At 41.9% G+C, this 13,657-nt stretch overlaps 1 protein-coding gene across 1 annotated transcript; it reads right to left on the bottom strand.

Annotated features, from left to right (window-relative positions):
* Positions 1 to 1,529: 1,529 nt before the first annotated feature.
* CBX4 (chromobox 4) lies at positions 1,530 to 12,934 on the bottom strand. Its single transcript, XM_040331589.1, has 5 exons — positions 12,722 to 12,934; positions 12,586 to 12,629; positions 8,624 to 8,689; positions 4,191 to 4,257; positions 1,530 to 3,379 (listed from the first exon to the last, which is right to left on the bottom strand). Exons 1-5 carry the CDS (start codon positions 12,788 to 12,790, stop codon positions 2,102 to 2,104), a joined length of 1,524 nt encoding a protein of 507 aa, XP_040187523.1. The 5' UTR covers positions 12,791 to 12,934; the 3' UTR covers positions 1,530 to 2,101.
* Between the last annotated feature and the right edge of the window lie 723 nt (positions 12,935 to 13,657).

Here is a 13,657-nt window from a genome sequence, read left to right as displayed (position 1 = left end):
TAAACATGTAGCATGCAGTAGAATCCATAATTGAGCACAAGATATATACATGAGACAATATGGGATCATACAAAACTGATTGCTTCTAAATACTTCTGGTGTAGCTTACTCTTTTGGGAACCATTTGACCCATTTATTGAGTGATCAAACGCTACTCTTAATGATTTTAGTAGAATAATTGCGCTCCTAAAAGGCTTCTGGGTAGTTATAGGATAAGGCAGTGACTACCAGCCAGCCACCCAACCAACCCTTGCCCGATCGCCATTTAACAACCCCCCACCGTCACCCACCAGGGCCCCTGTACTTACCCCATCCAGGTGGCAGTGTCCCCCCCCCCCCCCCCCTGCGTCTCCTCCCGAGTCTCGGCAGTCACTTCTCCTCCCCGGCCAATCAGGACTTAGGACCAGTGGCCAATCGAGTCTTAGGACTCCTAGCTAATGGACCCGCTTTCTGATTGGATGGGAGGAGAAACAGGAAGACATTAGCGAATATTAAATTCATAATGTCACATAACAGGGTGGGCGCCGGGCATAGTGCTCTGCTCCCCAAGCCCACCCTTTTTGAAGCCAATTAGGACCTCATGCTCTAATCATGTACTTCTAAATAAATAAAAAAATCATTGGAATTAGGTTAGGTGGCAGCACTCCGGTGCCCTATATGAGTGGCCGCTACTGCTACAAGCAAGTGGCTAAATCTGATAAGAGATTAAAGTTACCCCTGATAGGAACACAGGAGGACCCACCCCAACAGTGTGCTACTGCTTGTTTATTGTCCAAGCAAGCTAGGCATGAGTTGGCAATGGAAAAATAACAGTTTTTCTGCAGACAACCTCAAAATGGACTAATACCATTTAAAATATACAGTAAATTAATTAAAGTTTTACACATTTGGATTTTTGAATTATATATAACTGTTCTGTCCCCTATAGGACAAAGTACATGTAGTACTGTGTCCTATGTTGCTAGGTGCTCCCTAACCCTAGCTATGAGGTCCCAACTGTACCCTCCTGCTGTGCAGATCCAGCAACAGCAAGAAAGGAGACAGATGCTTTTCAACGCCAACTTGTCTAGATTCTGAGCAGCGGCAAGAGGAATTCAGAAGTTGACACATCCACCCTCCCTCTCCATTCTTCTTGCCACTGCTTGTCTGGTGAAAGTGCTCACATGAGCTAAGCTGCCGTTATGAAGTGTCCATCTCCTGCCTACCTATTGCCAGATTGGCAGGGGAGAGGGTCCGGTTTGGACCTCATAGCTATGGTAAGGAAGCACCTAGCAACATGGTACAAAGTATTATATGTACTTTGTCTTATAGGGGACTGAACATTAAAATATAAATATGCTAGATCTTCTTTAAGCCTCCTAAGAGTGCAGTCCCGCTACTAGGCCTTGGTGATCAGCAGAGGAAGTGAAGTCTCTTCTCCACCCTGGCCATCTGCTGTCTTCCATTTGGAACCCTATGCAGCAGTACAGGCACCAAACTTTGTATGTTAAACCCTGCTGCTGAAATAGTGAAGACAGCTGCCACAGCTCTTCATAATTCAATGTCATTTTTATTATTGCACAATATCATTTAGCACCTAACTAAGGCTACAGACTTCTACACAAGCCCAGGAATAACTCATGCTGCTTACATACTTTTTCCTCATTAAATATTTACATACAAGCAGCTACCGGAAGCATAAAAAAAAAAAAATCTATTAGCAGCTCTGGATTTAATCTCTCTTTGCATATCAACAATACACCATAAATATACAAATTTTTATATATCGGGTTAAATTCAGTGTGATTCTGGCAAAATAGTTACATCAAAGTTGCATTTCACAAAAAATTATAGCTATTAACAATGCAAAGCTTGAATAAATCTACACATATAAATACTAAATATATATACAACTTACATGGTTACCATTGACAATGGTTTTGTTACGGGGGGGGGGGGGGATGCCTGCAGATAACACATACAGGCTGTTTAGTTATTAAGTGCTTTTAAATGCTTCAAAACTTCTAAAGTCTTTAAATGAAAAGTAAACAAATATGTGATTCCCCCCCCCCCCCCAACTGCTGTTATCCCTAAATTACATTTTTAATCACTCCAAGTTCTGTCAAACGGTTATATACTCCTTGAAAGTAACAGTAAGACAGTTGGCTGTTACATCTGTAATCACAATATTTCCAAAAAAAGGTTTGAATACGGTCCTTGGTTCCTCCTTTGCATCATCCGGTTCACTGGCCTGGGATTCTTCAGTCACTTGAACAACATGGTTCGTGGTCTCTTGGTGGCTGTCACACCTGGACTTCACACATCGCAAGTCTATGGGTTCATCCAAATCAGAGTCTAATAGAATAATGTCTGGCTCTTGTGGGGAAATGGGCAAAATGCTCTGACCACCACCCTGGTTCTCCAGTCTACCGGGAGCACTAACGCTTCGTGAAGGAAGTACTTTTTTGGAGGCATCTGCAACACCTGCCATCTCGGCCAAACACCTTTTTCTAGGGTTAATATATACAACTTCTTTAGGCGACTCTTTATTACAGGATAAACTGCTTCCATTGGTCCATGTAGTTTTGTCCTCCTTGGTGGTGAGTGGCAAAGGCTGGTTGAGAACAGATTCAGCACTAGAATAGGTTCTCCGGAGGCCAGCAAGAGGAGCGGTCTTCTTGTCTCCACACCCTATATTCTCATTTATTGTGATTTTGGACTCCGTTCTGTTTTTCAAGCTCTCTTGTTTTTCTTCAACCACGTTACAAGTCCTGTCACCATTGCAGGTGACCTTTGTGGCCACTGTCCTTCCAGGCTCAGTTTCACAATTCTCCTCCGCAGACTTAATTTTTACAGACTGCATACCGTTCTCCATATACTTACTCATAACTATGACAATTCTCCCATTCTTATTTTTATTTTTCACAATTTTCATTTTGCCCCCAACGCCATTTCCAGACACTTCTTTAACAGTGCTGGTGGGAGTTCCACTAGGGAGATTTTTGTCCAAGCCATTTAAAGCTAGTCCTATGCCATTCTTTGCAGGAGCCTCCAACTCAATAGGCCGGCTCTGAGTCCAGGACTCCCTATGTCTCCTTTGATCGGAAGAGTTCTGAGAATCCTTCTCTGAGGGATATTGGTCATACATCTTGGGGTCTGGTTGGTAATGATGATGTTTCTTGCTATTCAGTTGATAGTAATATTTTCTTTTGTTACTCGTGTGATGCTTTTCGGAGTGATCATTGACATACGGCTGATATTGGTGGTGTTTTTTACTGTTCAACTGATACTGGTAAGGCTGGCTCTTTGCTATGGATGTCATCTCCAGCTTAGTATGGCTGTCCACAGTAGCATCCTGAAGGCCACTCAACACACTGGAACGACGAGCAAATGATGGCACCTGTGATAAAATAGAAAAGCTTTAATTGTATACACACACACACCAGTTAAGTGAAACTAAGACCCCCTACTTCCTTAACACTGATCCTGAAATACCTTTGCTAAAAGAAACTACTGGCACTGGATACTATGGGGGTTAGTCACATGGCTTCCCCAATGGAGTGGACCAGAGGTTAGATCAGCACTTCCCAAAACACAAACTGTAAATCCAGCAGATGGAGAGAGGCAAGAGTGCTGGCTTATCAATGGGAAAATTACATCAAGCAAAAAGGTTTTTTACCCATCTGATTGCCATATTACTCAATGAGCCACAGCTGGCAGTATCTGCATGGACCTCATTAAATATTTGGTAGTCACCCAAATCAATAGACTCCTCTGCAGCCTCAAAAAAAATTACAACTTTTTTACCCAGCACATATGGGCATTACCTAGGGCAATCTACATGCAAATACAGTCTGCCTAGGAACGCCCACCTCTGCAGACTGACATTCGTCTATCAAGGTATTTAGATATTTGCATAACTACTCCCAAGGGCCAGCCCGCTGTCTTGCATCAGGACTGTGGACTCTCGACAGGAGTTCTATGGTAGGGTGCTGTGATATTTTCAGAAATCCATCTACAACAGCATGCTTTCCCCTCCCACAAGTCATGATCTGCCTGCATTTCATAGAGAAGCACAGATGACATCACTGGGATGAAAATAAGCCATGTAATGAAAATTGAAATGTTGCATTTAAAAAAAATGCCACTGGCAGGTTGATGAGAGGGGGAAAGAGTGACCAGGGAACAATATAACTTCAGCTTTAACTTACCGACAAAATATGGTGCTTTGGTTTAGGTCCACGTTTTCGGTACCCCATAATCTGTTCTTGTCGTTCTCTACATTAAAAAGGGTGACAGCAAAGTCAAGGTGGTCAAAAGGAGTTAATAGGCACAGGCTAGATGATTTCACATTCTTACATTTGATATAGTGTGGTTGATTTACTAAAACTGGAGAGTACAAAATCTGGTGCAGCTCCAATCAGCTTCCAACTTCAGCTTGTTCAATCAAGCTTTGACAATAAAACCCAGAAACTGATTGGTTTCTATGCAGAGCTGCACTAGATTTTGCACTCCAGTTTTTTTTATAATAATAATAATAATAATAATAATAATAATAATAATAATAATAATAATAATAAATATCTTTTTTTTTTTTCCCCCCCACAATAAAGAAAATAAAAAAAAAATCATTGCATATACTTTGTGGTGGTTGGATGCTCATCGGTTCTTCCTAACCAAAAGGTAATTCATTTTGGAAAGGCAGAAAAAAAAAAAAAAAAAAAAACAACACATGCATCTGCAGAGAGTTAAGTATCTGGCGCCTTCTTGTTCCCATCAGTACTGCTTCCAGGAGTAGATTCCATAGACATGAGAAGATAGTTACTCAGACAGACAATCTCATGTATATGGGGAACCCTGGCCACACCTGTCCAGCACTTGGGAGGCAATATCTATTGGGCTGTCTATACATCATACAATTTTCTTATTGAATTTCCTTTAGATTTACCTAACCACATAGCACAAGGGCCTGCTTGATTGCATACAAAATTTAAAGTATTTAGGTTTGACCTCATAGTATATGGTTTTGGTAAATCTAAAAGGAAAATCTTACAATTAATGGCCAGCCTTGGGAAGGTTAGAAATCAGCCCGATTGTACCTGCACCCCCTTAAAGACATAGAATCAGAGTGCCTTGCAGCAATGCTCATCTCCTCCCCCTCCATCCAAAACTGTACATGGACCAAATAGCTAATGCCTGACTATTCTTGTAGGTCTCAGTGCACTTTAACAGTCAACTGGCCACATGACACCAGTTATCTTGGTTTTGCATTTCCTCCATATGCTACTCATGCGGCAATGGAGGGAGGTGACAAATACAACACCTAGTGAAATTTATTTTCCATCTTGCACTACAGAAATAAATGAAATAATCATAAAAAAACGTGCAAAAAAATATTTAATATTCTTCAGACTTCTTTTTAATTTAGCCTTTAAGAGAACCGGTCATGACGATAGTGTCACCAAGGACTCGTTAGTGAATGCCCCTTTAAATGCAAAGGCAGCTGGACAGGGTTGCAAAAATTATACCCCGTCATATAGTACTACCTCCAAATGGGAACATGCCAAATGCTAGTCTAGAGTGAGGAATAAGGTATGCCCTTCGTGTTATTCAAACCCCCCCTTGACAGAACAAGAATTGAACCTTTGCACTGCTAGGGGTTTGAAGTATGGTACCATAAGGATTATTTTTCTGCTACCTTTCACAACAACCTGAACAGATCTGCTGAATTTTACAATTAGAGCAGAGGCTAGAAATGGATACTGATTAAAATTCCTATATATTTGTGTATGATGCGGTCTGGATAAGACTGCCTTGCATATCTCAGTATAATGATGCTGCTATGCTCTGGGAAAACTGGTGCTGATACAAGGAAAACACAATCTGATGTAATGCACAAGGTCAATTGCACTACACCCTTAATCTCTTGATGATGTCTCCATGCCCCAGCATCATTTACATATAATCCTTACTTCTTACATTTAGTCACATTTTACATATTTGGAATCACTAAAGGGTGCAGCAATTAATGGAAAACATTTCTCGCACATATTCCATCATAAAACACATGTTAGTTCCTATCTATAAACACACACACACACACAGCTAGGAAAGCTCAGTTCATATTCAGAAATGTATGTCATCAAAAAAAAAATAATAAAAAAAAATAATGAATAAGCAAGAATAAGCCAAAGTCTCACTGTGTGCAGTAGTAAGCCTACATTCACATGGATGCACATGGGTGGCCACTAGCGAGAATCAATAGACTCTTGTTGGTGGTTTTAAAAGCTACCCGCGCATAACAAGGTTATTTTAAACCCCTTTCACATGGATACCTCCATGCAGCAGATTCTGCTTGCTCAGCAGGGGAGCAAGCTGAACGCCGCTAAGCAGGCAGATGACAGGTCCGTGTCCTCTTAGCTGTGCTGAGCAGACACAGTCCCGCTCTCCTCTATGCGGAAACTGGAGGGAAACAGACCACCTGTGTGTTTCTATCCAATCCGCCAGATCATGGATGGAAACACAGTACCACCATCCTTCTGGTTTTGGCAGACAGGATCAGATTGGATAGCTGTAAGTGTCAGCAGACATGTGTCCGCTAACATCCGCTGCTTCATAGAGGAGACTGCAAGGTCCAATCAGGTCCGCCTGAAAAACTAACAGGTGGATCTGAATGGACAGCCCATGTGAAAGGACCCTTAGGCCTGGTTCACACTTAGCACATTTTAGTGCGTATTCAGTTTTACAGAAAAACACTACAGTCCATTTAACATGGTTTCCTATGGATGTAATTCACATCTGTGCATGTTATAGAAAGGGCCAGGGATTTTTTTTCTGGTTCCATAGGACTTCAATGGATCAAAAATGTGTATTGGAAAAAAATAAAAAATGAAAAATGCACCTGGAATATGCAAACTGCAACCTGCAGTGAATCAGGCCTTATTAAACTGGAGGATGCAAAATCTAGTGCAGCTGTGTATGGTAGTCAATCAGCTTGTTCAATTAAAGTGGGTGTAAACCTAGTTACACCACTTTTACCTAGAGGAAAGCCTATAATAAAGCTTACCTGTAGGTACTGGAAATATCACCTGAACGGATTAGGAGATATTTACCAGACTTTTGCGCCAAGGTCATCGGCATACTGAAGAAAGAACACGATCATGCCGTTTCAAAAGGGCTTGAGCCGTAAACCGGCAGCTCCCGCACGCATGCGCGGGGATGACATCATGCGACCCTGGCCAGTCACAAAGCCGGAGTCCATGGGAAAAAAAATTGTACCTTTACAACCCCTTTAAGCACATCTGTTGTAAATTAGGGGCATATTTTTGCACCAGAAACAGCATACAGTCACCTATATCAATGAACGACTGTACACAGGTATAGGTCATACCTGCATAATCTAAAAACAAAAGCCACATTTGGGGGATTTACATTCATGTGCATAAGATTCCAGCGTCTGCATGCATGAAGCCTTAGGCTGTACACATAGTGTTGTCTACTTGTGTTGGATAGGATTCAGAGTCCAGCTGCAGGATACCGTTGCAGATTGCCAGCACGGAAAGTAGGTATGAATAAGGCAGGCACATTCCCAGCACATGCGTCTCGGATCAGCTGATACACGAAAAGACATCTGGCCAAAACACAGATGGACTAGAAAGGCATTAAACGTTATAACCATTTAATAGTAGAAACCGCCAAGGCCTTCTGAGAGTGCCAGAACGCTCTTCATCAGGGTTAACAGAATAATAACGCACAGTTTGACCTCAGAGAATCATCCTGGAACAGGTCCGTCTTAAACATACCATCCGCCCATCACTTGCAGGCCTGATGGTTTACTGCAGCTGGTCTTCAGGATGATGACATTACTCCCAAGCTATGTGAATGTTACACAAATATGCAACTCAGTAACAATGTGAGCTGATGGGAACACATTTGTGCTTTTAACTCCTTGTTTACCAGTCACTATTGCACTTAGCGTTGTACGCTTCCATAATAAGAATTCCACGGCAGCACAATTGGGTATAAATTTAGGTACCTACTCATGAAGAAGAATAATCATTCTTAAAAAACGCACAACGCTGCACCTGAATCATTCCGACCTTATTATCTCTATAAATATTAAATGCAACGTTAAACCCATTTAATAGAAAATATAGAGCAGCATGCTGGATGCGAAGATGTACAGATGCAGGCAGCATGCTAATGATCTCATTAAAATGCATAGAGCAGATTACATGCAATCTAAGGCTGGGGAGACTCCGCTCCAGACTGTTTACACAATGTCAAAATTAGCCAAGAGTTTTCGTGAGTGGGTGGAGGGAAGGAAGCCTCTGCACAACAACCTTGTCATGGAACGCCCACCTCTGTCAAATTACAAATCTGTAATGGCCGAAGGGACAAAACATTTCTTTGGGATACTGAGATCTAGGACACCTGCCAGGCAACTAATTGGTTCATTTGAAACAGCCTGATTTTTTTTTTTGCATTAGCCAAAATTACGTCCCCAGAAAACCACATATATCTCCATCAAGTCTTCCCATTACAATGTTATATATGGAGTTTTATAGAGTTTTTTCCCCCCCCTTTTATAAATATATATTTTTCTCAAAAGTCTTTGTAGATTAAAGAAGAGTGATAAACATACCTGTTCTGAAATGCAACCAAAAGTCGAGGGTCCAAAATATTTTCCTCTGGTTCCCATGTGTTATACCTAGACAGTACAAGATGAGAGGTCATGTTCCGGCATGGTATGCGAGATAGAGATATAGATACATACATACATACATACATACATACACACACACACACACACACACACACACACACACACACAATGTAGCTCTATTCCGAAATGGCCTAGAAACAACGGGATATTGGACGCAAGCCTAGACCCGACAAAATAAAATCTTGCACATCAGTAAAAACCTTTTCTCCGGCCATCCTCCCAACTCTTCTGAATTGGCCTATAAAATTGAGTTATTGGATAGAAATAGCCTAAACCGTACAATATTGTTCCATCATATTATTAAAGGGGTTGTAAAAGGTAAAAAAAAAAATTATATATATATATATATATATATATATAAAGTTTTTCCTAATTAGCTTCCTTTACCTTAGTGCAGTCCTCCTTCACTTACCACATCCTTCGATTTTGTTTTAAATGTCCTTATTTATTCTGAGAAATCCTCACTTCCTGTTCTTCTGTCTGTAACTCACCACCGTAATGTGAGGCTCTCCTTGGTGTGGAGTGTCGTGCCTTCCCCCTCCCTTGGGCAACAGGGGAGTCAGGATGCCCACTAACACACAGCTCCTTTCTCCATCTGCAACATAGAGAGTGTCCTGACTCTCCTGTAGTCCAAGGGAGGGGGCGAGCATGACACACTCCACACCAGGGAGAAAGCCTCACATTACTGTGTGGAGTTTCAGACAGAAGAACAGGAAGTGAGCATTTCTCAGAAGAAATAAGGACATTTAAAATGGAGGAGGATTGCACTAAGGTAATTGGAAGCTATTTAGGAAAAAATAAATTTACCTTTAAAACCCCTTCAAGTATAAACCTCTTCTCCATTCATACAATTTAGAACTCTTCTAAATTGATCTATAAAATGGGATTATAGGAAAGTACTAGGCTAGACCAACCAAAGTAAAAAATGTATTCATGTTCCATCATGGTATTCACTATAAACCTCCATCCATACAACCTAAAACTCTTCTGAATTGGCCTATAAAATGGAAATATTGGATAGTACTAGCCTATATTGAACAAAAAATAAAGTTCATTCGTGTTCCATCATGGTATGAAGTATAACATTTCTGCTCTATCCATACAACCCAGAAGCCTTCTAAATTGGCCTATAACATGGAAATATTGGACAGCACCAGCCTAGACCACACAATATGAAATTCATTACTGTTCCATCATGTTATTCACTCTATAGGGCCCGTGTGTACAGCAGATGGTCCGACCAAAAAAGGTCTGCCGATCAGCACCCGATCAGTTGCTGAGAGCACTGACAGGTGTGTTCTGGCAGGGGGCGTCCCCTTGTCAGAACACAAAAGCTCAATGGGGGAAGATATCTGTACTGACATTGGATAGTTAGTACAGTGGCTCCTCTCTTCAGTTTTTTTCGTTCAGCCCACTGGTTTGAATGAGATAAAAACTACTGGTGTGTACTAGGCTTTAAGATGGCCATGCATTATACACTTTTCTTATTCCATTTCCTTTAGATTTATCTTTAACTATGTAGTGGAAGGGCCTGCCCGATTGGATACTAATTGAAAGTGTTTAGGTTTGACCTTATATGGTTTTAGTAAATCTGAAAAGGAAAATTGTATAATGTATGGCCAGCCATAAAAACTCTTCTCCATCCATACAACCTAGAACTTTTCTGAATTAGCCTATAATACTGCAACACTGGACAGCACTACTCAAGACTGTACAAAATGAAACAAATTCATGTCCCATTCACTATAAAGTCCTTCTTCCCCTAGACAATCTAGTTCTTTTTTTTAAAGTTGGGATACTGTACCCTAAAGATTGTATAAAAGCAAACCTATACTTCAAAACTCACATTTGCACTAATGCACCCATCCTCTCTGCAAACTGAAGAAGATGTCCTTTTATTTTTAATTAAAATCCAGTCCCAGACTAGGCCAGGATGGTGTGTACTACAGCCAGAGCCTCCTGGGATATCTAGATCAGACATCCCAGGAGGCCTCGCCATCCACAGAGCAGCAGGAGGAGGGCAGACCTGGTGGCCACGTCATCAAGGGGACAGCTACAAGAACCCGGAAGAGGCAGCTCCCTGATAATGTCATAGGGGAAGGTGAGTTACAACAGGATAATGCTGGACAGGCGTGTATGCCAATTGAGGACAACCCAGTATCACCAGCAAGAGGGGGGTTAAAAGGAAAAGTGAAATCCATCTGTAGTGTATGTTGCATCATTGAAGTCAGTAAAAAAACATTTCTTCATCTATATAATATACCTCTGTTCTGAATTGGCCCAAAAAAATAAAATAACACACTCCATCTAGAAGAAGACAAGAGTTCAAGTAATCAACCTATATATACACTAGAAGCCAGGGGATCAAGTAATCAGATCTCAAATAAGCCAATGGATCAAGTAATCATCTCTTATATACAAGACAGGGGATCAAGTAATCATCTTATAAACAAGAAGACAGGGGACCAAGTAATCGGCTCATATACAAGAACCCAATGGATCAAGCAATGATCTCTTGTATATAAAAAGCCAAGGTCTCTAGTAAACATCTAGTATATAAGATTCTAGGGGATCACACAATTATCTTTTCTATATAGGAAGCCCAAGGATCTACCTACCACCTTTTATAAAATAAGAACACAGGGGATTGAAGTCAAGAGATCTACTTGGCATCTTTAATATAAAAGAAGCCAAGAGATTAAGTTATTATCTTTTATATAAAAGAATCCAGGGGATGGAGTAATCATCTTCCACATTTGGGATACAAGTCCAATAATAGGGGTGATCTGTAACAGACTCTTGCTCGGTAAGTCAGGGGAATAAGTAGTGATCAATACATCACCCCCATCAAATCATTCTCTGCAGCTATTACCAGCTATTATTTTGTACCACCACCCCCTCCCTTTAGACTGTAAGCTCTACGAGCAAGGCCCTCCTGTACCTTTTGTATTGAACTGTACTGTAATTGTGTTGTCCCCCGTAAACTGTTGGCACTATATAAATCGTGTATAATAATAATAATAATAAATCCAGACTTCACTGAGCCCAGATCTGTGGAAATATTAATCCTGATTGGATTGTATGGGGGAGTGCAATGTGCGCACTGTCAGCACCCCCACCCAGCTAATGATCCTCATTTACAGGGAAGCCATGTAAGGTGACATGCTTCTGGAATAACGAGCACTCCTAGAGAAGAGAGGCAGGAAAAGACATTCCATCCTAGGCAAAAGGCAAACTCCCAACCCCCTACAGGGCTGACATCCAGCCAGACCAACACCGGTTCTGCCTGTCTGATCCCGAGGAGGAGATCCTGTACATAGAATAGAGGATCTCAGGACACCACACCACAGGAAGAAATAATAATAATAATAAAATTCAGGATCTCAGGATCTGTCTGTGCCAAGGCTCCCAACACTACACCAGGGGAAGAAATACTAAATAAAATGTATGAGCTCAAGACATGCCTCCCTCGCAATGACTGCTTGTGGAATAATAATAAGATGTAATAGACCCCATGCCAATAATTTTGATAATAATAATTTTGATATTAATAATACTTTTGATAATAATAAAATTGATGACGAGATGTAATAGTCAGACCCCATGCCATGTGTGATCCCCTCCCTGCATCTGATCGCTTGTCTGCTGGATGGTAAGAATACATTTTGATATTAATAAAGAATAAATTGATGATGAGGTGTAATAGTCAGAACTCCCATGCCATGTGTAGTGATGTGATCCTCTCCCTGCGTCTGATCGCCTGTCTGCTGGATGGTGTTAATAATAATAATAATAATAATAATAAATAATTCTAATGATAATATTGATAATAATAATTGGGGTGCGATGATGGGATCGGAGTTCCGGATGATTGGACTTACTTGGATGACCATCCCCTCCATTTCACCAGGTATTCCACTCGTCCCTGGGAGAAGAGAAGACATAATCAATAAATAATATTGATGATGATGAGGGTGCCCCCCCGCGTGCCCCCTCTCCCCGGGTCCCATGCCGTACCTTGCGGACTCTCTTCTTGTCGATGCTCTCTACAGCGAAGACATGTTCCCCGGCGGCCGGGAGCTCCATGCCTGCTGTTGTCGGACGGTGCTGGGGAAGGCCGATCTCCCCGGGGTGACATGTACCCGGACTCCGCCGTTTCCCTCTCCCGCTCCCTCTGCCGTCACTCCAGCTCTTCCCTGCCGGAGTCCGCTCTGTAATGTCAGGGGGCGGGCCTTGCAGCTGTCACCGAGCAACCGCGGCTGGCGCTGATTGGGGCTGGCCCTTTAGAGCTCCGCCCCCCAGCGCTGGAAGAAGATGGGGGAAGGGAGAGAAGTGAAGCCATGGCTGGAGCGGGTCTCTATCGCATCCGATTTAAAAATACACCGACACGGGTCGGGGCCCCCGGGATCGGCGGGATGTGGGGCCCTTGTGTGCTCCCCTCCCCTCCCCCCCAGTACTACACACAACACATGGCGGGGACAGGAGAGGCATCAATATGGAGGAAGACCGGTCCCCGACAATAAATGTCTGATCCGTACACACCGATCTGATGTATAAAACAGCCCGACCCCATGTGTCCCCCACACACCACCGCCCTCCATATAACAACTACATATAATAATAATAATATAATAAATATTTATTACAAGTAAGAATGTATAAGAAATAGGAGTTATAATAAATCTATGGGTGTCCGATCAGTGAGAGACCAGCCCTTCTATGAAGGAATGTGTCCATACATGGGGCGATCACACCTCCTCCATCCGATCACCTACATACACCCACCTGAGACCATCCAAATCCCGATCTATGTCTAATCACATTCCGATCATCACACCGATCACCTCCTATACACCACCCACACATATATCCCCGATATTATCACCATCATAATAATATCATAATAATCAATATTGTGTGATTAAAGGAGATATAAATATATACACCGTGTAT

The sequence above is a fragment of the Rana temporaria genome, chromosome 12, assembly GCF_905171775.1.
Source record: "Rana temporaria chromosome 12, aRanTem1.1, whole genome shotgun sequence".
Classification (NCBI taxonomy): Eukaryota; Metazoa; Chordata; class Amphibia; order Anura; family Ranidae; genus Rana; species Rana temporaria.
Note: the sequence above shows the minus strand (reverse complement) of the source record. Positions and strands in the feature narration are given on the sequence as shown.

What these genes read in the sequence shown, in the direction of transcription:
- CBX4 (XM_040331589.1), bottom strand. Translation starts at nt 12,790, where the DNA reads ATGGAGCTCCCGGCCGCCGGGGAACATGTCTTCGCTGTAGAGAGCATC. An exon ending in TGGAGGGGATGGTCATCCAA is followed by an intron (nt 8,690 to 12,585) that starts GTAAGTCCAATC and finishes TGTACTGTCTAG; the next exon opens with GTATAACACATGGGAACCAG. An exon ending in TTGGTTGCATTTCAGAACAG is followed by an intron (nt 4,258 to 8,623) that starts GTATGTTTATCA and finishes TTTTTAATGTAG; the next exon opens with AGAACGACAAGAACAGATTA.